Source organism: Cyprinus carpio, chromosome A3 (assembly GCF_018340385.1).
Source record: "Cyprinus carpio isolate SPL01 chromosome A3, ASM1834038v1, whole genome shotgun sequence".
NCBI classification, from domain to species: domain Eukaryota; kingdom Metazoa; phylum Chordata; class Actinopteri; order Cypriniformes; family Cyprinidae; genus Cyprinus; species Cyprinus carpio.
This window is the reverse complement of record NC_056574.1, coordinates 21,557,034-21,578,970: the sequence shown is the minus strand read 5'-3', so window position 1 is coordinate 21,578,970 and position 21,937 is coordinate 21,557,034. Positions and strand designations below refer to the sequence as shown.

The window sequence follows — 21,937 nt, the reverse complement described above, 5'->3', positions numbered from 1 at the left end:
GTAAGTCAAGATCCCCCCTGGCCTTTAGTGTTGTTGTTGTTTGGTAAATACGCGTCTAAATGCAATTAAAAAGAACAGAATGATTAAACAGACAAACTGTATTTACAAATATTACATGAAAAAAATTACAGTAATATGGTTGTAAAATGAAAATTTAATCTGAACTTAAATGTCGGTTAGTTTGCGAGCAATTGTTAATTTGTAGTTATTGCAAACTTATTTATTTATTTAAAAAAAAAGTTCTTACAATGTCAGGTCAACACATTAATCCTGTTTATATAAAGAGAAAATTATGTGAAACACCACATGAGTTATCAAAGACTTTGGATAATGTGTAAAGATCAGGGTGATAAATTAGAGTGCTCGGGGCAAAAAATCCCATTGAAAGTAACAAAAAATATACAGAAGACAAATTGCATTAGTTCTCCAGCCAACTAATGACGATGTGTTCACCCAAAGTAAACCCCCTCGCTAGAAATGCTATATAATATGGGCCTGTCTGATTTCAGTGCTTCTAGAAGTGGACGCAAAAGCCTAACAAAAAGAAATGCGGTGTAATAATACACATACACCAATCTGGCAACCCAGTGTTTTCATTTTCACCAAATCGTGACTACGGAAGCCCGTGCGCACGTTTTTTTAGACACACACAAATGCAGTTGGAAATGTAGCTCACCGGGGTAATGTAAGGACATCTATAGGGTCAGCATGTGACGTCACGCGGTCGTATAGTTTTCCCTGTAAATTCAGACACATAGATGTATCGTGACCTGCAGATTTTGGCCTTGTTCACGGTGCGGCCAAACTTACATGGATTATTCGAGTTTACAGTAAGTACTTCATGCTTCCCACTTAAAATGTACTGCTATTAATTAATTCTAATCAAGAGTCGCCCACTAGCCTCATTTACGTTGTCAGGGTTACACACACACACACACACACACACACACACACACACACACACACACACACACACACACACACACACATATAGATATATATATATATATATATATATATATATATATATATATGGCTGTTAATTATACAGGAATTTTAATGAAATAAGCGAGAAATATTAAAAGTAAATATGCCACACATAACTGTAGTAACCCTTTAGGAACGCAGTAAAATTCTCCAACACTAAACGTTGATTCAATGTAAGCAAACTTTATTTGATGTTCCCGTTCACGTCGTCATGGCGTTTTCTGCGCGCTCTATATTGGGGATCTGTCTGGCGAGACGTAGAGGCATGGCCTACTTTTTGCGCACGTATGGAAACGAGGCGGTGGCTCTTGTCGCTGTTGCTGTGCCAGTGCCAGCCTATGCGCAAATACATCTCGACGCTGGATAGGTCTCCGGGCGTTGAGGCTGTGCCTGTGATGATCATGCGATTGAGTGACGATGTGGAGTCATGTCTAGTCTATGCATGATCAGTGGCTCTGCGCTCCACATCCCTCTGGAAAAAGAGTTCGCGCTCGACGGCTCTGCGATCGACTTCGCGCCTGTGCCCACAATGAATGGCTGTTTCCAGCGCGAGACAGACGAGGCGAAAGAGTGAAGGAGAGCGAGCGCGTCGGACTCCATTGAAACACTTTGAAACGGCCTCCAGCTAAGGGGTGAGTATCCCGCCTTCGAATCCCCGCAGCGGGTAATGTGAGGCTGCGTGACACGCGAGCGGCTGTCCTGGCATTTTGACTAAATCCTAGTGGCTTTGAGATGTTTGGGGGGCATTGTTTTGGGGGAAGGTGTGCGGTGGGGGATGGGCACAGATTATTGGTACCAACAAAAAGTTTAACCACTTCACCGACCTCACTGACATGGCTGAACGCGCGTGCTGGCAGATGTTCCGGAGTCAGATCTGGCTAATTTAAAAACCCGATTTCCGGGATCTTTTTAATCTGCTAACCAAGAGGCTTTTAGTTATGCATTTCATCTGAAGATAGCACTTTGAGCGTGATTGATATTGTTGTGGCCGGGAGTAACGTTAGTTCAATCATTTTCTTATTGGCGGAGTCTGCCCCCACCCCCCTACTGTCAGCGCTGGTTCAGTCTGGCTCGCCCCCAGTTCGTGCATTTGTCCCGGGATGACCTGTTGATGTCTGTGAAATAAGATAAGGTGGGGTATCCGAACTAGTGCGAAATTGCTATGGAACATTAACTTTGAAATTCCGCGGACTGAAAAGTATGCATTTGGCTGTTTTATGGATGCTAATACCGGCTGCTCATTGAATCGTTAGAGATTCTTGAGTGTTGCCGTTTAAACGGAGTGGCGTGGAGAACGGGGCGAATCCTCATTTCGGCGGTGCCGCGCTCGAGACGGACCCGTCTAGGCCCGAGGATGTAGGCACGAGCTCGCTCTCGGTGCGGTGCATTGGCAAAGACAGGACAAGAGCGGCAAACTTGCCCGTTTCGTGCGATCCTCGGTGCGTTGCGGCGCTTCCCCCCGCTGCGTTTGTGCTCCCTCGCATGTAGGTGCTGCATTTCTTATAGAGTGGCTCATAGTGGGCGCTTTTGCCATCGTTCTTCACCCCCTTCGCGGCCCGTGCCAGTGGAGAACTCCGGACGGACGGGCAGATTGACTGACACACGGTTAACCTGCCGCCGACACAGCCTCGTAACACTGCTGTATTGGCAGGTCTGGCGGCCAAAGGTTTGCTCTTGATTTTCTTATTCTACTTCACTGTTCTGCATTCTTGGATTAGTTAGTTTATGTGTCGACGCATGTTCAGTGGCTTCCATCACACAGGTTTGGCATTACAGTATAAGACAGGATTCTCAAGCTCAGCTTTCTTTTTTTTTTTAAATGTATCAGTGGTTCTCAACTTGGGGCCGGGGACCCACTAGAACACTCAGTAAACTTCCTCAATCATGTTATATTCAAGAATTGTATTAAATATTAAAATGCTAATTTGCTTAGAACATATATTGTACTATACATGTAAATGTAATATAAATAGTGTAACATGCATCCTGTTACTCTAATGGACTTCATATGAACTGCCGTGCTGTCACTCAGACAGGTTTTTAGTGCAGCATACAACATAGGTGAACTAAAATGGACTTATTTCTCTCTCTCAACATTCCTACATAAAACATCTGTAGTGGCAGATTTAGTGTCTGTATGTGTTTTTCACTTTTCCTACATGTTTTCTTATCTTTCCTTTCAAAAAAGTTATAAGCCAGTCTGTAGTCTGTTATATAGCTCTGTAGCACCCAAGAAGCAGATTTATGTATTTATTTTTTTTTTCCTTAAAGGAGGTACATTGTGGTTGTCTTCAATTTACCAAATGTGCCTTTAGATGAATTAGGCTACCGTGAATTATTTTTATATATTGACAGCCACAGTTTCTATTAGTAAAAGGGTTACAAAGCAAGTATGACTTTGACCATGGGGGACCTTGAAGTTACAAGGGTTGAGCGCCACTGACATTTCAGGTGAGTTCAGGTAAATTGGGCCACTTTTTGATATTGACTGCCTAAAAGTGGCTCAGTTGACATTGAATTTACAAAATAGTTAAAGGGATTCTTTACTCAAAAATGAAAATTCTGTCACCATTTGCTCACCGTCAAGATGTTCCAGAACTTCTTTTTTTCTGACAAAAGAAGATATTTTGAAGAATGTTCGCAACCAAACAGTTGATGGTAGCCACCGACTTACATAGTATAGTAAAAATACTGTGGAAGTCAATGTGGACCACAAACTCATACAGGATTGGATCAAATGGAGGGTGAGTAAACGATGACAGAATTTTCCTTTTTTGGTTGAACTGTCCCTTTAAGGTAAAGAATTTGTCATTGATAATAAGTGCTTGCAATTTCAGGAGTATGCCTGATTAGCCTGGTCATTATTAAACTAAGATTGATGTTATGAGATTACTTTTTTTCTCTGTGCTTTTACAAGTACATGTGATAGATGATCCAACTTCATTTGTAATTGCATGTTGACTGTTTGAAAGTCTCATACATACGGATTTGGGTTGTGAATAAAGTCTTTAAAAGTTTGTGTCCCCCCCTCGCACACCGTGATAACCATACCTAAGGTGTCCTTCTCCTCCCCCACCCCCAGGGAAAGCTTCTTAAATAAACCCTGGGCCTCTCAGTGTGTATGTGTGCCACTGCTCTCTGGCCAACTGTAAACAAGCCGTTTTGTCTGATGTCTATGGCTTGTGTGTGTGCATGCAAGGGAGGGGGCAGCGAGCCTGGAGTCAGACAAAGAGGGTACTTCTTTTACCACGAACATCCTGTTAGTTTTGTGATATCAGATCAGATTCAGTGATTTTTAATGTGATGGCTTGTGTGGGAAACATGTGCCCAGATGTTCTGCCTGCCACTGTATAACTAATCTTAATGTGTGAAGTATATCACATCAAAGTGTTATTCTGTCGTGTCAGTTGAGCTGACATGGTTTGAGGGATATTTTTACTTCACCAAATGATTGCTAAACAATAAGCCACAATTTTTGCGCTGACGGCAAAATGTCAGTCTGTGCCTTCTCAAAAAGTTCTGCTGCTTATTCTGCTGATTCGCAAAATATCCTCCCCCAACAAATGAGAGTGTATTTGTTTCCTAAATATAAGGGAGTTTTAAACTCTGTAGTAAAGTTTTGAGCAGCCCATTTTATAGTAGAAAGTGCAGGTTAACCGTTTATAATGGATTTCCGCGGCAGCAAGGACGTGAGTTGTAATGATGGCTTTGCTCATGGTGTCACATTTAGCAGTAATAAGACTGACTGCAATGTCAGTCAAAGCCCATTGTTTGCCACCATCTTCCTCATCTATGACCTCAGTCACTGGTTTAGTATCTCTCTGGCACTCTCCCCCTCTTTCCCTCCCTGCTGTAGTATTGTAAAGAGTGCCATTTTATCTCTGTCTCAGCTGAATCACCATCTCATTCAGATTAGCAGTCACCTCGCCAACCCCCCTATTATTTTTCAGAGTTTGCATGTTCTAAGCCGGTCTGCTAAAGGTGCCTTCAGGCTCGTCCCTGGGGTCTCATACATTTCACCTTTTAATGTAACAGTCTGTTGCCGGTAGCCGTTTGTGTCTTTGCAATAAATTGTCGGATTCAGTGGATTTTACTGCTTTAAAAGCAAATGATGGTTGCAACGAGTCTTCAGGGATGAACTACTGTGCTGCTTAGAGAATGCTGCTGACAAAGATCTCTTTCTTCCTCTTCCATCTGTCTTTCCCTCCTTCTCTTCCTCCGGTGCCGCTCAGATTTGTCTGGTGGTGCTGGCCATAGCACCATGGCTCAGACCCTTCAGATGGCGATCCCAAACTTCGGCAACAATGTCCTGGAGTGTTTGAACGAGCAGCGGCTGCAGGGGCTGTACTGCGACGTGTCCGTGGTAGTGAAAGGCCACACCTTTAAAGCCCACCGCGCCGTGCTGGCGGCCAGCAGCTCCTACTTCCGTGACCTTTTCAACAGCAGTGCGGGCAGCAAAACCCCTACGGTGGTGGAGTTGCCCCCAGCCGTACAGCCACAGAGCTTTCAGCAGATCCTGGCCTTCTGCTACACCGGCCGCCTCAGCATGAATGTCGGAGACCAGTTTCTGCTCATGTACACGGCTGGCTTCCTCCAGATCCAGCAGATTATGGAGAAGGGCACAGAGTTCTTCTTGAAAGTCAGCTCGCCCAGCTGCGACTCACAGGGTCTCCATACTGAAGAAACACCTCCGTCGGAGCCTCAGAGCCCTGTTACTCAGACGGCGGCGGGTGCAGGGGCTAATGGCGGGGTGGTGGCTACGGCAGCCAGTCGACCCGCTTCCTGCTTGACCCCGTTGCCCCTTGTCTCTCGGGTGAAGACAGAGCAGCCGGAGGCTTCACCCTATTCAGTGGTTTGCACGCCGGTGGCCAAGCGACTCTGGGAAGGAGGCAATCGGGAAGGCAGCGGAGGCTCGGGTGCATCCGGCGGAGGAGGGATGAGGAAGGCGGCTCGTTTTTCCCAAGAAATGGCACGCGGAAGTGCTATTCAGCAGCAAGGTAGCATGGGACATGGTATGGGTCTTGGAATGGGCACAGGGGGTCACGGTGGTGGCAGCAGCACTAATGGCAATGGCACGAGCAGTGCCACCCCTGAAGGCACCAGCCCCGGTACTTTGAGTGCCTACGCCAGTGATTCGCCCATCTCTTATCATGATGATGAGGAAGAAGAGGAGGCGGTGGATGACGGCACTGAAGAGCAGTACAGGCAGATCTGCAACATGTACACCATGTACAGCATGCTCAACGTGGGTGCTACAGGTGAGTCCAGAGCACTGCTGAATACATTGAAATACTTGAAATCATTTACTCAACCTCATGACGTTCCAAACTTGTATGACTTCTTTATTTTCAATGGAAAAGAACTAGTGAAATTTTAACAATGTACTTGTTGTCTTTTCCATGCAGTTACCATGAATGCAGACTGAAGCTTTCAAACTTTTCAAAAGCTTTCATAAAAGTTGTCCATATGACTCGTGCACTATAATTCAAGCTTTCTGAAGCCATACTAGGGGTGGGCGATATAGCGAAAATATCATATCACATTTTTTTTTTTTTTAGGAAAATCACGATTCATGATTTTATCAGGATTCTGTCGTGTTGGTTTTACTATTTTGCAGGTTGTCTGAGCAGTACAGCCAAACTAATTGGCCTATTTTAAAAACAAAGCCTTACAAGGTAGCAAAATATAAAATAAAGAAGAATGGTAGACATTTAGGCCAAAGTGGGTAAAGATACAAATCTTTGTCTTTCTTCTGTTGACCATAAAAGTTATTTTGAAGAATGTGGGTAATCAAGCAGTTGTTAGTCTCCAGTGACTTCCATAGTATTTTCTTTCCTACCATCAAAGTCAATGGGAACCAGCAACTGTTTGGTTACCAACATTCTTCAAAATATCTTCTTTTTTTGTTCAGCACAAAAAATAAATTAATACAGGTTTGAGACAACATGAGAGTGAGTAATAATGACAGAATTTAAATTTTTGGGTGAACTATACCTTGACAAGCAGCAGCATGTTTAGTATTAGTATTCTGTCTCTTTAAGAGTTCATATCCGTTTATTCCTCAACTGTTTACTTTAATTTTAGAAATAACCAACTGTGCTTATTTGCAAACCTTGTGTGTTTTTGACACTATTAGCGCAATCAGATTACTTACTTACTGAAAGATAACTTAGTCCAGTGATCAGGTGCTGTTTGACAGGCTTTTTAGTGTGCGCACACTTCAGGTGTACGCACTCAGAAAAGGCGCATGTCAGAACAGCACGCGAATTAAATACAGGCAAGGCTTTTAAAGCACATGCAAATAATGTACTTTTGTGACTGTGAATAATTGCAGTGTTCCATGAGTGTAACTCTATCGCGGAGTTAACATTTGATGTGAATGTAAGTCGTATATTGAGACTGAGGTTCCAGAACTGCAACTGATAGAATGTGCGCTATAGCATGATACTATGATATTTCTTCAAAAGCAGATTGTGGAGACATTATAATCATCCACGATCAAAAATAGTGATATCGCGCACCCCTAAGCCATACCATAGTTTTATTTTTTTTGTGAGAAATGGGCTGAAAATATATATTAAATGCATGCTATTAGTCTTATTTTGAACAATTCATCCATGCATATGTTTTGTTCTTGTTTTGACCTTGTAGTTTTTAATCAAATTGTCATAACTCTCTGGTGACATGTAGTTGATTGCTGCTTCCACATCTCAAAATTCAATCAACAACCGTTTGAGAGAACAAACTTCCCAAGCCTACATTTTCTATGTCAATAATTTGCAAGTCACATTACAGATGAAAATATCTGCTGCTACTTTTTTTTTATTCAGTTATTATTGTTATAATCTTTTCCGTAACTGTTCTGATCAGTGAGTCAGTCCAATTCATTTAGAAGTTATTCATCATTATGAGTTAAACTTGAGCCCTTAAAAAGAATGATTGATCAACTGAATAAAGACACAAAAAGCCAGCTCCAGTCCCTATTCATGATTGCATGGTAAATAAACAGCCAGAACATGGTCAAAATGTCTTGGTCTGGATCCTCTGAAGAAAATAGAAGTCCCACAGGTTTTATGATGACAGAGTTTTTAAGTTTTAAATTAGCACTTCCTGAACCAGCACTTCCTTTGATCCTCTATGTGTTGTAATGTATACAGCCTCTTGCTTTTTTGTTCCCATTTTAACAAGTGAACTAATGTCTACTTTCTTTTGTGCTTCTTAAATAGAAATGTATCGTCATAGCTAAATTCACACTTTTTGCTAAATGCTTGAACTGTTTGGAGCTCACGAATATTTGATCAGAAGTTCTTCTTATCTTCTCTCAGACGGCATGAAAACGGAATCTGTTCTGAAGCCTTTGGTTTTCACAGGTCTTTTATTAGTCTTGGTCCCAAGAGCTTTGCATTATCTGTCTGTTTTTGAGAGTCAAAAGACTTTAGTAGTGGTTTAATCTTCACGGCTGTCTAGACTGCATGACACTCTACTCTTCATAAACTTCCGTTCTCCTCTTCTTCTTTCTCTTTCTCAGCGGGTGAACGTGTGGAGGCCTTGCCGGACCACTCAGAGACGCGGCCCAGGATGCGTGGCCGACAGGATCTTGCCTCTCTCCCCGCTGAACTCATTGCTCAGATTGGCAACCGCTGTCATCCCAAACTCTATGAGGAAGGTGACCCTGCAGAGAAACTGGAGCTAGTTTCAGGTCTGAGTCTAACCGCATTCCGTTCATTAACAAAATGCTACAGAACAACCAAAGTATCTTGAGCCAAAGGTGTTTTGTAGTGGAATAAATCATTCTTTTGTTGTTCACGTCTTCATCATATCACCCTGTATGGATTTTAGGAAAACATCTGCTGATAAATCCATGTTAAAGTTAATCTATAGAAGAGTCAAATAGGGAGGATAACCAGCATCATACAACTGAGTCATGTTCAACGGCCCATGAGAAGCAAATGATCTCTTGTGGTGACTGATAGGTCAACTGTGTTTGGACGAGCTGTGTTTTGGTATTGTGGTGTAGAACAGGTTTTGTTGAGTGACTAAGTTAATGGAGGCTTTTGTGAGCTGTAAAGCATGGCCTTAAGTGACTCTGAGCCGTCCGACTGGATCTGTTCAGTACACATAACAGAGGAGTTCCGCTAATCACTGGAACTTTATTTAAACAGCAGTCGCATATATAAACATGCAGCTCAAAGTGCTTTACAAATACGATAAAAGAAAGCATTCGAACAAGACCAAACATGAAGCAATATAAAGTGGAAAATGAAATGAGGAATTGAAACAGACGAGTAGACTAACAATAAAAAATTGTCATTAAAAGATGAACAAATACAAAGCGCTGGAGGAGTGAAAAGCAAAAATGGAAATGAGACAAAACAATGTTTAATTAAGAGCAAGAAAATAGGCTTTTGAATGGTTTTGAAATGTAGTTTTAATAGAGGTACCCCATTGAGGCAGGATTAGGTTTTTTGGATTATAATAACCAACGTCTGTTTTGACTTATATTCCTGTGATAGCAAATAAATGACATTTTAAAATATGTTAAATAGAAAACAGTTATTTTAAATAATAATTTTTCAGAATATTATTGTTTTTACGGTATTGCCTTGTACAGTCATAGTAAGCATTGGAGACTTAAAAAAAAAAAAAAATCTTATGCATTCAAAACTGAATTTTTTTGTAAATCTTTTTATTTGGAGCAATATTCTGTATTTGAAAAGTTGCATTTAATGAGTTTCTGCAGTGAGAACAACAACCATATTTAATGAAGACATAAGTGCAGAAAAGCTACATAAATAGAAAGGCAGTTGTTAATACAACAGTCAGCGCTTAAACTTCACAAGTCTCACTTAGCACTAACACACATGAAGGATCTTTAGCACTAAAAAAGAAAGCTGAATTTCTTTTTGAGCTTCGTGTGATTATTATTCATTCAATTAGCATTAATTTTTGGGACTTGTATGCATTCATGCAAATTGATGAGTCATAAGGCATTTGTTAGACTTTCAGTATGTATCTGCCTGTATATCTTGAGGACATGAATATGAAAGAAGTTTCACACCTTTTTAAGTGAGATTGACGTATATTGTCCACAGGCACTAGCGTGTACATCTCACGAGCTCAGCTGATGAACTGTCATGTCAGTGCGGGGACCAGACACAAAGTCCTTCTGAGGAGGCTGCTGGCTGCTTTCTTCGACAGGTGAGTCTGGGAAACATCAAAGATGTCATCCATAATAGCGGAACTGTATGACGTCTAACTTTCTGCTTCTGTATGGTGTGTAGGAGCACTCTGGCCAACAGCTGTGGAACCGGCATCCGTTCCTCCACCAATGACCCCAGCCGTAAGCCACTGGACAGCCGAGTGTTGCATGCAGTCAAGTGTGAGTTCCCGCTCTTTTATATTATTTCACCCAAAGATTGCAAAAATGACAATAGCCCCTTTCACAGTAATACCAGTAAATTGCCGTAAAATTACAAAAATGTGCTGTTTACACAGGCAACAACGTTCCATCTTTTTACCAGTAAAGCAAAATTCACACATCGGTTTCAAATTACCGGTAAATTCTGTGATATCATTAACCAGAAATGACCTCTAAACGGCTGCGCCTCCTGGTGTTGTGTTTGTAAACATGGAGGGGTATACGAGGTCAGTGTTTTTGTTGATGTTTTAATTTTTGTGTCAAACGTTCACATTCATGCAGCTGCTTTCGGCCCAGAGACATCGCATTAGACGACTTCAAACCGAATTACACAGCACGGAGTAAATGCGTCATCTGCGTCAGAATGTTATGATTGACCCAAAGTAGACTAGAGGTCTTCATGGTTCCACTTCGATCTGAAAACCAGAGTTCCTCGGACACGGGTCGGGTTTGGTATTCGTGGCCTTGGTTAATTTAAAACAAATGTACTTTTTCCAAATGGACCTGATAAGATCCGAATTCTTTTAAACTATCACGGATGTGTTCTTTCTATGTGAGGAACACACATAGAAGAGGAGCATTTGTTTGTAACCTCGCACACAGAACTCATCTTATGAGATCCATCAGGAAAATCCACTCGCTTCATTATGCTGTGTATTCATGCAGGGCTTTTCTTTTCTGTGTACAGAAGCCTTTCGCCGGAGATTAGGTTGCAGATAGAGAATCATTAGGCTTTCAATTAAATTTTTTATCAAAATATCATGTTTATTATTTGATCAAATCCACTGGTCACAATTGAAAGCCGAACTCAGATATAACTTGTATCCATCAGGCAGGCAATAATATAATGTAGCAACAATAAATGAAATAAATCGAAGTACTGGAGAAGCGTCCAAATCAGTCAGCAGGACACCGGGATTTTTCTTTACTGGCTGTGCAGACATCAAAGCTGTTTACATTAGGGTCCAGTCGGGTTTGAAAATAAATACTGTCAGACTCGCGTCTAATTTCATCGGGTCACACATGATCTTTTAACGGTAATTTACCAGTAAAGTCTGTATGTGTGAAAGGGGCTAATGACAAAGAGAAATGATGTTGTAAACACTTTCAGAATTATTATTTTTTATCCAGCTTATGAACGATCAAAACACTGACAGCCAATCAGAATTTAAATAAACAGAAAGTTATCATGTGTTGGTGTGGACGAATGTTATCTTTCTAGTTATGGTTCTTGGTGTGATCTGTCTTTTAGAAATGTCTCCTTCCCTTATGTCAACAGTTTACTGCCAGAACTTTGCCACCAGCTTTAAGGAGAGCGAGATGAATGCCATTGCGGCGGACATGTGCACTAATGCTCGGCGCGTGGTGAGGAAGAGCTGGATCCCCAAGCTGAAGCTACTGATGGCGGAGGGCGACGCTTATGCCAATTTCCTCCCTGACAGCATCAAGATGGAAGCGGACGGCCTCAGCGGTGAGCCTACCTTCGAGACGGCGAGCCTGGAGGGCGGCGCTTCAGTGGAGACCGGAGGATCCTCGGGCGAGTCTCTGCAGGGTGTGAGCGGAGACAACGGCACTTTGTTTCAGTGAGTGACCGGGCGAGGAAAGCCCTGCCCCATCCCCTCTGCCGCCCCGCCTCCTACCTGCCTCCCAATCCGCTGCGTGACTCTGGGCTCTGCTGCTTCTGCCTGGGATGGGGAAGGGAGAGTCGGGTAGGAGATTGGAGGAGATTGCACGGTCTAGTGTCGGGAGGAACACAAGGGGTTTAAGCCAGGGGCGCCGTTTTCTTTTCAATCATTTTTATTTTTGCTGAATAACCCTCTTTTGCACAGAAGATCCCCTTTGACTCCACGCTCGGCAAGTAAATCTAGTCACTGATGCTATAGGAATGAATAAATAGGAAAAGTTGACCAGGAAAAGTCATTGCGACGGGAGGTCCGAGGTTCCCTGATCTCACTCTACTGAATTTGAATGTATTAGTTTGTAGCACCTGGCTATGTCAGACTAGCCGATTGTATTTGGCCCAGGAGAGAGAGACAGGAAAAATGCTTGTCATAAGATCTGAAGGAACAGCAGATGGAGAAAGTAGTGAGGGAGGAGAGGAGAAAGAGAAGTAGGTGGCATATTCTGTCTCTCGTTCTGTCTAAAATGGAAAGAATCTGATATCCTCCTCTCCTTCCATTCCTCCCAAAATATATGTGGGATCTTAGTCTGCCACGTTCTTTGTTTTTTGTCACCGTTTTCTCCTTTCCCCTTCTACTTGTTCCACTGTGTGATTTATATGAATCCAGAGTTGATGAAAGATGATTAAGGACTGTAAAGGATAAAAATATATTTATCTGCTCGCACCTTCAGAGCTCGAGAGAGAGATTGTTTTAAAATCTCTTTTTGTGTTTGTTTTTATTTTACCTTTTTACTTTTTTTTTTTTTTTTTTTTTTTTTTTTAATGTTTCTTAAGAGACTCCTTGTTATTGGGCTTTAAATGAAAATTGTGAGAAAAATAAGGACTATTTTTGCATAAGAATTATCTTACATTTCAAAGACTGGTGCTTGGCTTGTATCTCGATCACGACGTGTCCATAGCTGAATTCGATTGGCCGTTTTGAACAGTGATGTTCGATTTGCGGCTCTCATCGATTAAAGGGATAGTTCATCCAGAAATGAAAATTCTGTCATCATTTACTCACCCTCATGTTGATCCAGACCTGTATGACTTACTTTCTTTTGTGAACACAAAAGGTATTTTATTTTTTTTATTTTTTTCTTCATTTGGTGAAAGGCCAGTGGGATTCAGTGTTGTACTGGACTTTGCTGACTTTCATTGTATGCATGTAAAAGTGTTCTTTTAAAATATCATCTTTTATGTTCCACAGAAGAAAAAAGTCATACAGGTTCGAAAAGACTCGAGGGTAAGTAAGTTATGACCAAATTGGATAAACTGTCCGTTTAAGAGAGAAAAAAAAATTGTGTAGGACAGTTATCCCCCAGTTATCGCACACAAGCACGCTTTTACAGCCCAGGGCGAAGAGAGATTGTGCTTCTTATTGTTAGTCACTTTACTGTCTTAAGGTTCGGGCCTGACTTACTTTGTGTGTGTTTGGGAGCGGAGGAGGGTTTACATTGCATGTGTCCCAGGAGAGGAGGAGCAGAATGATTAAGTCTCTCCATGTTGCCCTTGTCCCTGTTTGGGCAGCTGTGTGTGCGTGTGTGTCTGTCTGTGCTCGCTTAGGCAAGCATGTCTGTGTCCGCACAAGTCACCATCTGTATACATTCCTTGCACATAGTTGGCACTGTGTGTTTGCATGTGGGTGGTGTGTTGATTCGGGGATTTAGGGTATGATTGTTTCTGCGTTTATTCGCTTTTAAGGAAATTCGGCCGTCTGAAGGTTTGCCGTAACCTGTAAACTTTTGCATATCCCAAATTTCCATGGGGATTTGAATGGGATTGCATGTGATGTCTTAATGTGTGCTCAGGCATGGGTTTTAATCACACATGCCTCACGAAAACAGAAATTCGATACTGTAGGCTATTTTAATATTTCATCCCGAGTTATTAACACCGTGCGTGCTTGTTTTTTTTTTTTGTGTGTGTCTGACCTCCTGGGACACATAAAGTAACCTCCCCCTTTCTGACAGAGGAAATGGACCTCTTTGCACCTTTTCGTAGACTGAACTAGAGCTTTTTGCACCTTTTTTGTAGAGGAGAGTGGTGGATTGTGCACCTTTTTTGTAGAGTGTAATCGATGGTTTTTGGACTAAACTTCCTGGATGTGTGTGTGTCGGTATCTGGCCCAGAACAGAATGCACCTCTGCGTCTGCGGCCAGCCGTGCTGAATACTGATGTAAATATCGAAGAGACTGTTGAACCGATTTTGACCACATTTTTAACAGGTCACTCGTCTTTTTAATTGATGGCTTGCATTAGGTCTTTCACCCCTCTTGGTTTTAGCTCATGTTTTTTTTTATTTTTTTTTATTTTTTATTTGCATAACCAAGTCTGGCTTACCTGCTGTTTGTATATCTGGAAATTGTTTTTTTTGTTTTGTTTTCTGGCTTAAGAGTCGTAGCAAAAAAAGTGAACTCCTGGCAAGTTTACTTACTAAATGCAGTCTGGTTCAGGTCTGACCGGCAACCTCGTTTCTTTTCTTTTCTTTAAGACCAGAAAACAATAATGCCTCTTGTGTAGAAATGTATAACATTCAACAAGCCTGCAAAATCAACATCTGGGAATGTGCATGCATCCATTTCCTTCTCCTTTTTATTTCTCAATCCTTTTAGCAGACCACGTGTACTGTATTTACTTTTCAACTACTACTACTAATTCAAGGTCAAAGAGTTGACTTGCCAAGTTTTTTAAGGATACAATATAGAGTTGTTTGACTGATGATAGAGTACTGAGTATTTTTTCATTTCTTTTTATTGACTAATGTGCTGGGAAAGTGGGGGGCCATGGTGAGGGATGTACTGGTGCTATGTGTGCTATTCTTTAGATGTTAAAGGCCTGCTGGGTCACTGGTGCCTTTTCAGGAGGACTGCGGGAGACGAACTGCGTGTGTATCTGGGTGGGGCGCGGAGCGGCGGTGCTCCTCTCTCTCCTCTCGCCGGCTATGACTGTGCCAGTGTTTATGCGTCCTCCATTTTGATGGCACAGATCACATATGCTGCATGTATCGCTGGAGAGGAACTGCTGTGTCCATGCGACACCCGCTGTCTGTGTGTTGCTATTGCAGCTTAGATTTACTACTTACAGTCAACACCAAGGGGGTGTCATGCCTGAGAAAGATGACTCTTGATGGCCACAAAAAATGGCCTTTCTCTTACTAGAAAGTTGAAGGTGACGTGTGTAAATAATTATTATTTGTTTTAAATACTGCAAGTAAGCCAATTCGAAGGTTGATTCTCCCCTAAAGGTGTAATACTGTGGCTCTGTGACGCTATCGAAAAGTTGCTCTGTTTGTTTGAGCATCACAACCAGCCTGAAAGAGCATCAACCCACGGAATGAGTTCGAAATTGTTATTTTGCAATTCCGTTTTAAATTACACACTTCACCTTTAAAGGATTTTTTTTTTATTTAGCCTCACCTAGTTTGAAAAGTTTCTTAAGGCAAGTATATCGTGGGAATGAAGGGACCAGTGTTGATTTAAGAAAGGCCGGGATTTCCATATCACGCTGCCTATCTGTCTGCTCTCTGTGCCCAAGTAAAGCACCTTTTTCTGGGGTTTGCGTTCATAGACGTGCTCCTCAGCACCTTGCAATTCAGTCTGACTGTGTCACAGAGTGCAGAGAGCAGATAGATGGCAGATGCCTGAGTGGGTGGAGAAAGAGCGTGAGAGTTGAACTGCCCATAAGTCTTGTCATTCTTCCTTGTAACACAGTTTGTTGGGTTACTGTACATTTGTAGGTCATTGTGAATTTGTAACCTGGTGGATCGCTGACAGCATGCCAGAGAGAGCACAGAAGCAATGTATTAAAAATCAAACTGTTTTTTATAACCGACTGTCTCTCCTCTCTGCAAAGGCAGAAACTGGGACCGTCTGTTGAGCGATGGACTGGCTGCATTTTGCAGGTTTTCCTTTTAGCTTGCAGTTTTCACTACGTTTTTTTGTCAACCTAAGCCTCTTTTCCCAGAATGCAGCACTGCTATTCCACTCTAAATAACAGACATACCACATAAAGATACTCTCACCTCTTTCTCTTCCAGCACACCCCAACACTCTGCTTTCAGTCTTTTCCTGAAATTAGATTATGATGATTATAACCCAACTTTGCAAATGTTTTGGTAAAGTAACGTGTGATAGCTGGAGTAATTGACATCTGGACACGTTATCACGAATTACAGAGAAATACAGACAGGATGGGGGAGGACCTCAGCTCGCTTGAGAACTCAAAACAACAAACTGGTTGTGAACCTTTTTTTACGATGCAGTGTCTCACTTTCTATGACTACATCCCTATACAAATCTATATACTGTATATTACATAGAAGCACTAATGAAGTTTGATTGTTAGTCGTGCACTCTCAGCATGAGTTGTAACCCATACCCAGCTGTGCTCATGCGGTGACCCTGTAACGCCAGTGCTCATCCACTCCATTCTGTCTGTGTTCAAAGTGCCAATAACTTTGTGAATCCCTAACTGTGACCCGATATTATCAAAAGTAATTGCACATTAACTACTGTAAAAAAAATGAGTAAGAGAAAAGTCAAAGGATACAGCTGAATATCTTAATAAAAGTTTGTAACAAAGGATTGTGTCTTTGGCTCTTTGTTTGTGTGTTAAAGTAATTCTCAACTTTTTTTTTAATTCAAGGCCTACATTCTACTATGCATGTTTTACTTGATGCAGGATGTGAAAGAAAGAAAGAAAAATAGGAATGTCAATAAAATATTTTAACATTAAAACAATTTGAAGTGGAGTGTGGCCAAATATGGTGTCCCATACTCGGAATTTGCATTTAACCCATCCACGTGCACACACATACGTAGCAGAGGGCAACCATGTGCTGCGGCACCCGGGGAGCAGTTGGGGGTTCGTGCCTTGCTCAGGGGTCTCACCTCAGTTATGGTATTGAGGGTGGAAGAGAGCACTGGTTATTCACTCCCCCCACCAACAATTCCTGCCAGATCTGAGACTCAAACCCCGCAACCTTTGAGTTACTAGTCCAACTCTCTAACCATTAGGCCACAACTGCTGTAATTTTAATTCAAGATGCATTAATGAGATGATGACATGAGATTTGGATTCTTGAAAAATACATCAAAATGATGTTTAAAACAATAAACAAAAAGATCTAGCACTAGTGCAAGAACAATAAACATAATATATGTCTTATTTTCTGGAAGAAAAATAATCTGGCAATGGGATGAGGTAAATAGTCTTGTTTTTCCAACAAAACTTATTTTCATAAAGTAAGACATGTATTATTACGACACTATTAAACTGGAGCCGAGTGGACATAGATTTTCTCCTACAGCTAGACTCTTACCTGGAAAAAACTCATTGAACTCTTTCCTTATTGTTATCAGGCTGTTCTGTGTTATCATGCAGACCTTGGGTGGTTATTGAGAGCTCTATTCAGATCTAACAACAGAGAAATGTGTGGAGCTTTTGCAGCCTTTCTTTAATACAACCTGCAATCCAGAAACTGTGTCTGAGTGTGCTTTTATAACATTTTGTTTTGTTTTATTAAATGGTCTTGAATAGATCCACTGCCTCTAATACAACACCGTGTTGTATGAAAAAAAGAAGTCTATTAGCATAACTCGTCACACATTCGACATTCACTCTGTAATTTTATAGTTTCTCCCACCAAACACTAAACTGAATGTGGACTGAATTTTTCAGAAAAAAGAAACGCTTTTGGGAAAGCAACATTCATTTAAACAACATCTGGGAATCTGTTCGATGAAATGGTGCTGTCACACATTTTGCGCGAAAACAGCTGGATCCAACCGTAAATGGGCAGAGGAAGCTTGACGCGCTTGTGTCTGTGAGGTTATTGGCTATGACGAAAGCTTCTGAACCAAATAAGGCAACAGGAAGTAGCCCGAACGAGCCCACGCATCATGGGTTTTCCACTAAGCGGACCAACTAGCGGATGTTCCTTATATGGGCATAAGAGAATGCGTAAGCTAACAATATCCGTGGGAATTAAAGTGTTTATTGGCCCAGGCTAAAAAAAATGACAAAAACTGTCATTGTGCTGAGTAAGAATATAATATAATATAATATAATATAAATACAGAACTCAAAACAAAATTTCACTGTGTCGGGTAAGATATAGCCTAACACATTTTCATTAAAAATAACATTATTCAAAATAAATTGCATTAATAAAACAGAACAATCATAGTAGGCTCTTTTATTCCATTGACGTTGGATTACTTCAGTTTTTCCATTTTAAAAGGTCACTGATAGCCTAGTGATAGTAAATTGATGACTAATTTAGTAACTAATCATTAAAAAAAAAAAAAAATCCTCTGACAGATATCATCAGAAACAGAATGATACGCATTCTGACTTATTTCCTCAAACAAGAGCCGCAAGGCATGGGAGGAGCCCGGGTGTCAATCACAACCGCACACGTCACCAAAACTATATAAAGCGCGCTGTCTTTACACCGAGGTTTACTTCGGTGAATGAAACGACAGTGAAAGTAAACTGAGCTCAGGGGAAATCACCTAAACACTGTTTGTATATTTAAAGAGCGATTCAAAGTTAATTGAACAATTAAGAACAATGGATATCACAGCAGAGGCCAAGCAGGTTATGGTCCATGCGTTGAGTAAAATGTACAGCTCGCGCACGCAGCGCGGTGGACTCCGGCTCCACCGGAGCCTGTTGCTGACGCTCGTCATGAGATCTGCAAGGGACATCTACCACTCTGCCCGACTGACAAGCGAGGAAAAGGGGCAATCTGACACATACGGCGTGACGGAGAACACATCACAAGCAGAAGAGCCCATGGACACAACGAGCTCCACGACAGCACCTCTGCGCTCGGCAGCGACGCAGGCTACCGAGGATGGGCAGAGGTCCGGACGCGAGGGTCATTCACAAATACACGACCCCGCAGGACTCACAGTGGACAAAGAAAACTGCAATCCAACCAAACTGGACCGTCCCTCTAGAAAGCGACGGAGCAAAACAGACACAGATCCCGACTTCCTGCCATGCAAAAAAGCCAAGCTGGAGTTCGTGGAGGTCAGAGGAATTCTTCAGGCAACCCAGAATAACTCCGCCATCTGCGGCAGAGCGCTGGACTCACTGCCACTCGTGCCTATGCCAAGAACAATTGTCACGTTTTGAAAAGACTAACATCAGTGGCACAACTCAAAGACGGCAAAGTGAACTTTGCGCACTGTTGAGGGAAGCGTATTGTGGCGCACATCTACTACCGAGTTTCTGCTGTAGTAGCTATTGAGGGCACTTGACTGAGGTGGAGCAGTCAGTGGGTGATTACTCACAGTGGAACAATGTGACAGCTGATTGCTCATCGGAGAGCGCGCTGTTTTGGAAATTTGTGACTAATGGTGCTTGTTCAAACTACCGTGTTTCTCTGATCCAGGACATGACGCGGTACTATAACTTCTACGAGAAGTGTGACTGAGAGAACTTCCCCGGATACCCATATGAACTTTATTATCTATTTATTTATTGGCCAAGAATGGTTTCTGGTTGTTCTGTGTGTGGTTCAGACTGAATTCGTCTAAAGTCCTGTCAGGATTGACGACTGACTGGGATTTGTTTTTGTTTTTGTTTGTTTTTGTGGTCTTCTTGCTGGAAAATCCAAATGAAGTTGTGTTTCGGAATCTTGTAGCTGGTTTCTTACTGGTAGATCATCTCAGAAAGCAAACCATTGTAGCTGGTCAGCCAGATAATGACCAGGGATTTTCCAGCAGGTCGACATGACATAAGCTACTACAAACACACATCATGATGTTATGGTGTAAATCTACCTCACTTTTGTACAATAAACTATTCTCAACCATCTAATTGTTGTGTGTGACGCATTTTGTTGAGACCGGTTTATCCGGGAAATGTTCTGCCTGAGTAAGCTAGGCTTGTATGTAGTCGTATGAGCTCAGTTGAATGTGTTCGCGGTCATGTGACCGGAGGTGCGTGCGGATGGCTCGCGGGCACGAGGTGTTCGCGGAAGGCAGGATGCGGTGAGCACGTCAGGCCGGATGATCGCTGCCGTCTCTTTTCACACTCCCACTTCTTTTCAACCCCCATAACCGGATCAGGATATGGGGGAACAAAAGAATAGAAGCAGTAAAACGTTTAACCAGTTTACAGGTTATTAATGGACCATTTGCAAGTGTAATTTAACCCAACCTTAACTCTTTTTTTATTAGCCATTGTCCTTATTCAGATTGTATTTCCCTGTTTATCCTAGTATATGTAAATTTGTGAGTCTGTTTTCAACCAACCTTACATCACAACGCTACCTGATCCAAACCGCAATGAGCGAAAAATGGATACAAACAATTTTCGGGGGTTGAAGTCTGTTTAGGCTATGCAGATTGTCTACACTAAAATCTTGTTAAAAAAGGCCTGATTCGCACTGTGGCGTTATATTAACAAACACCGTGAATAATATGTGTAATGCATAAATCTGCGTTTGAACCACGTGTTTATTTGTTGTTGACGCAGCAAACCATGCCCATGCTGGAAGGGTAAGGGAGCAGGCGCGAGAGAGGAATGTGGGAGTGAGCGGAAGGAGGTATTAATAGACTAGAGGAAGGACAGCACCCTTCACACATCCGCACATCTGGCCGACAGCAGACAGCCAGGGGGAGGGGGAGCTACTGAATGCCTGTGTGGCCCATCGATTGTCCTGCTAATGGAATGAGTCTCCCCCGCCCTTCTCTTTCGGAGTCTGAAACCTGAGCCTCCAGTGTCTGAAATCTCACAGGAATGCACTGTTAGCTCCTGCAATCTCCTGACCAGACGACTTTACAACTCTCGGATCAGCAATACTACATATGCAGGAGCAGAAAAGGACAGAGCAAGGGCAGAAAGAAAAGGGACAAGCTAATCATTTATCATGCCACCCGATTTAACTGGTGACAATGAGCATAGTGAAGGGTTACGTTAGTTCGCCCAAAAATGAAAATTCTGTCATCATTAACTCTCCCTCATGATGTTCTAAACCCACATGACTTTCTATGGAACCACGTTTCTGCTACAGAATAAAAAAAGCTAATTGCAGATTTTAATCTCACAATTTAGCCTTTGTTTCTCGCAATTCTAAGTTAATATCTCACACTTTTCCCCCCAGCAATTCTGAGGGAGAAAATAAAAAAATAAATAAATAAATCAGTTGTAAGACACAAACTCTGTTACCTTTATATATATATTATTCCATGGTGGCAAAAACTGATTTGTGAGATGTAAACTCAGAATTCTGAATTTATATCCCGTAATTTATTTATTTGAAATTGTGAACTGAAAAATCACAATGACCCTTTTTAATTCCATGGCGAAAATGTGCTTCCATATATATATATATATATTTATATATATATATATATATATATATATATATATATATATATATATATATATATATATTTTTTTTTTTTTTTTTTACAGATTTGGAATGATGTAAGGATGAGTAAATAATAACAGAATCCCCCCTGTTTACAAGAGGCTTTTTGGACCAATCTGTCAAATTTTATACAAACTTTTGAAGTTCATGTTGCTCAAAGAAGAAAATTAGAAGACATGTCTGGGACTTTGGGGGCCAACTGTATAGATTGGTGCTTTTCAAATATTTGCCAACAGTGTGTGGGCGTGTAACTGACAGCAGCACCATGAATGGAAAGTGTTCAATCCTGCTCCGAGCACTTTCTACTAACCATACTGCATTTAAGCAAGACACTTGATCTCTGAAGCTCTGGAGGTTTTCTATGACTACTCCTGTGGTCCTGTTGTGTCAGATAAGGCTGAAACAGAGAACAAGACTAAATGCTCTGTGTGCTCACAATCATGCCTCTTTTTGCCAAATGCACATTCCTTTGGAATTGTGA

General features: G+C 41.7%; 2 protein-coding genes across 5 annotated transcripts; both read left to right on the top strand.

The window, feature by feature from the left end:
- The first annotated feature begins 645 nt into the window (after positions 1-645).
- On the top strand, positions 646-16,649 carry LOC109045158 (nucleus accumbens-associated protein 1-like). 4 transcript variants are annotated; one of them, XM_042723412.1, is made up of 7 exons: positions 2,126-2,580; positions 2,613-2,653; positions 5,220-6,245; positions 8,516-8,686; positions 10,080-10,185; positions 10,269-10,366; positions 11,685-16,649. In XM_042723412.1, exons 3-7 carry the CDS (start codon positions 5,249-5,251, stop codon positions 11,990-11,992), a joined length of 1,680 nt encoding a protein of 559 aa, XP_042579346.1. In that variant the 5' UTR covers positions 2,126-2,580; positions 2,613-2,653; positions 5,220-5,248; the 3' UTR covers positions 11,993-16,649. The 4 variants fall into 4 exon arrangements, with proteins under 4 accessions (XP_042579344.1, XP_042579339.1, XP_042579350.1 ...); XM_042723410.1 differs by lacking the exons at positions 2,126-2,580; positions 2,613-2,653 and adding an exon at positions 646-830; XM_042723405.1 differs by lacking the exons at positions 2,126-2,580; positions 2,613-2,653 and adding an exon at positions 1,210-1,619.
- A 1,868-nt stretch (positions 16,650-18,517) lies between these two features.
- Positions 18,518-19,898, top strand: LOC109049619 (immediate early response gene 2 protein-like). Its single transcript, XM_019067280.2, has one exon. The coding sequence runs from the start codon at positions 18,642-18,644 to the stop codon at positions 19,209-19,211; it is 570 nt and encodes a 189-aa protein (XP_018922825.1). The 5' UTR covers positions 18,518-18,641; the 3' UTR covers positions 19,212-19,898.
- The last annotated feature ends 2,039 nt before the right edge of the window (positions 19,899-21,937 follow it).

What these genes read in the sequence shown, in the direction of transcription:
- LOC109045158 (XM_042723410.1), top strand. Translation starts at nt 5,249, where the DNA reads ATGGCTCAGACCCTTCAGATGGCGATCCCAAACTTCGGCAACAATGTC. An exon ending in GCTCAACGTGGGTGCTACAG is followed by an intron (nt 6,246 to 8,515) that starts GTGAGTCCAGAG and finishes TCTCTTTCTCAG; the next exon opens with CGGGTGAACGTGTGGAGGCC. An exon ending in AGTGTTGCATGCAGTCAAGT is followed by an intron (nt 10,367 to 11,684) that starts GTGAGTTCCCGC and finishes TTATGTCAACAG; the next exon opens with TTTACTGCCAGAACTTTGCC.
- LOC109049619 (XM_019067280.2), top strand. Translation starts at nt 18,642, where the DNA reads ATGGATATCACAGCAGAGGCCAAGCAGGTTATGGTCCATGCGTTGAGT.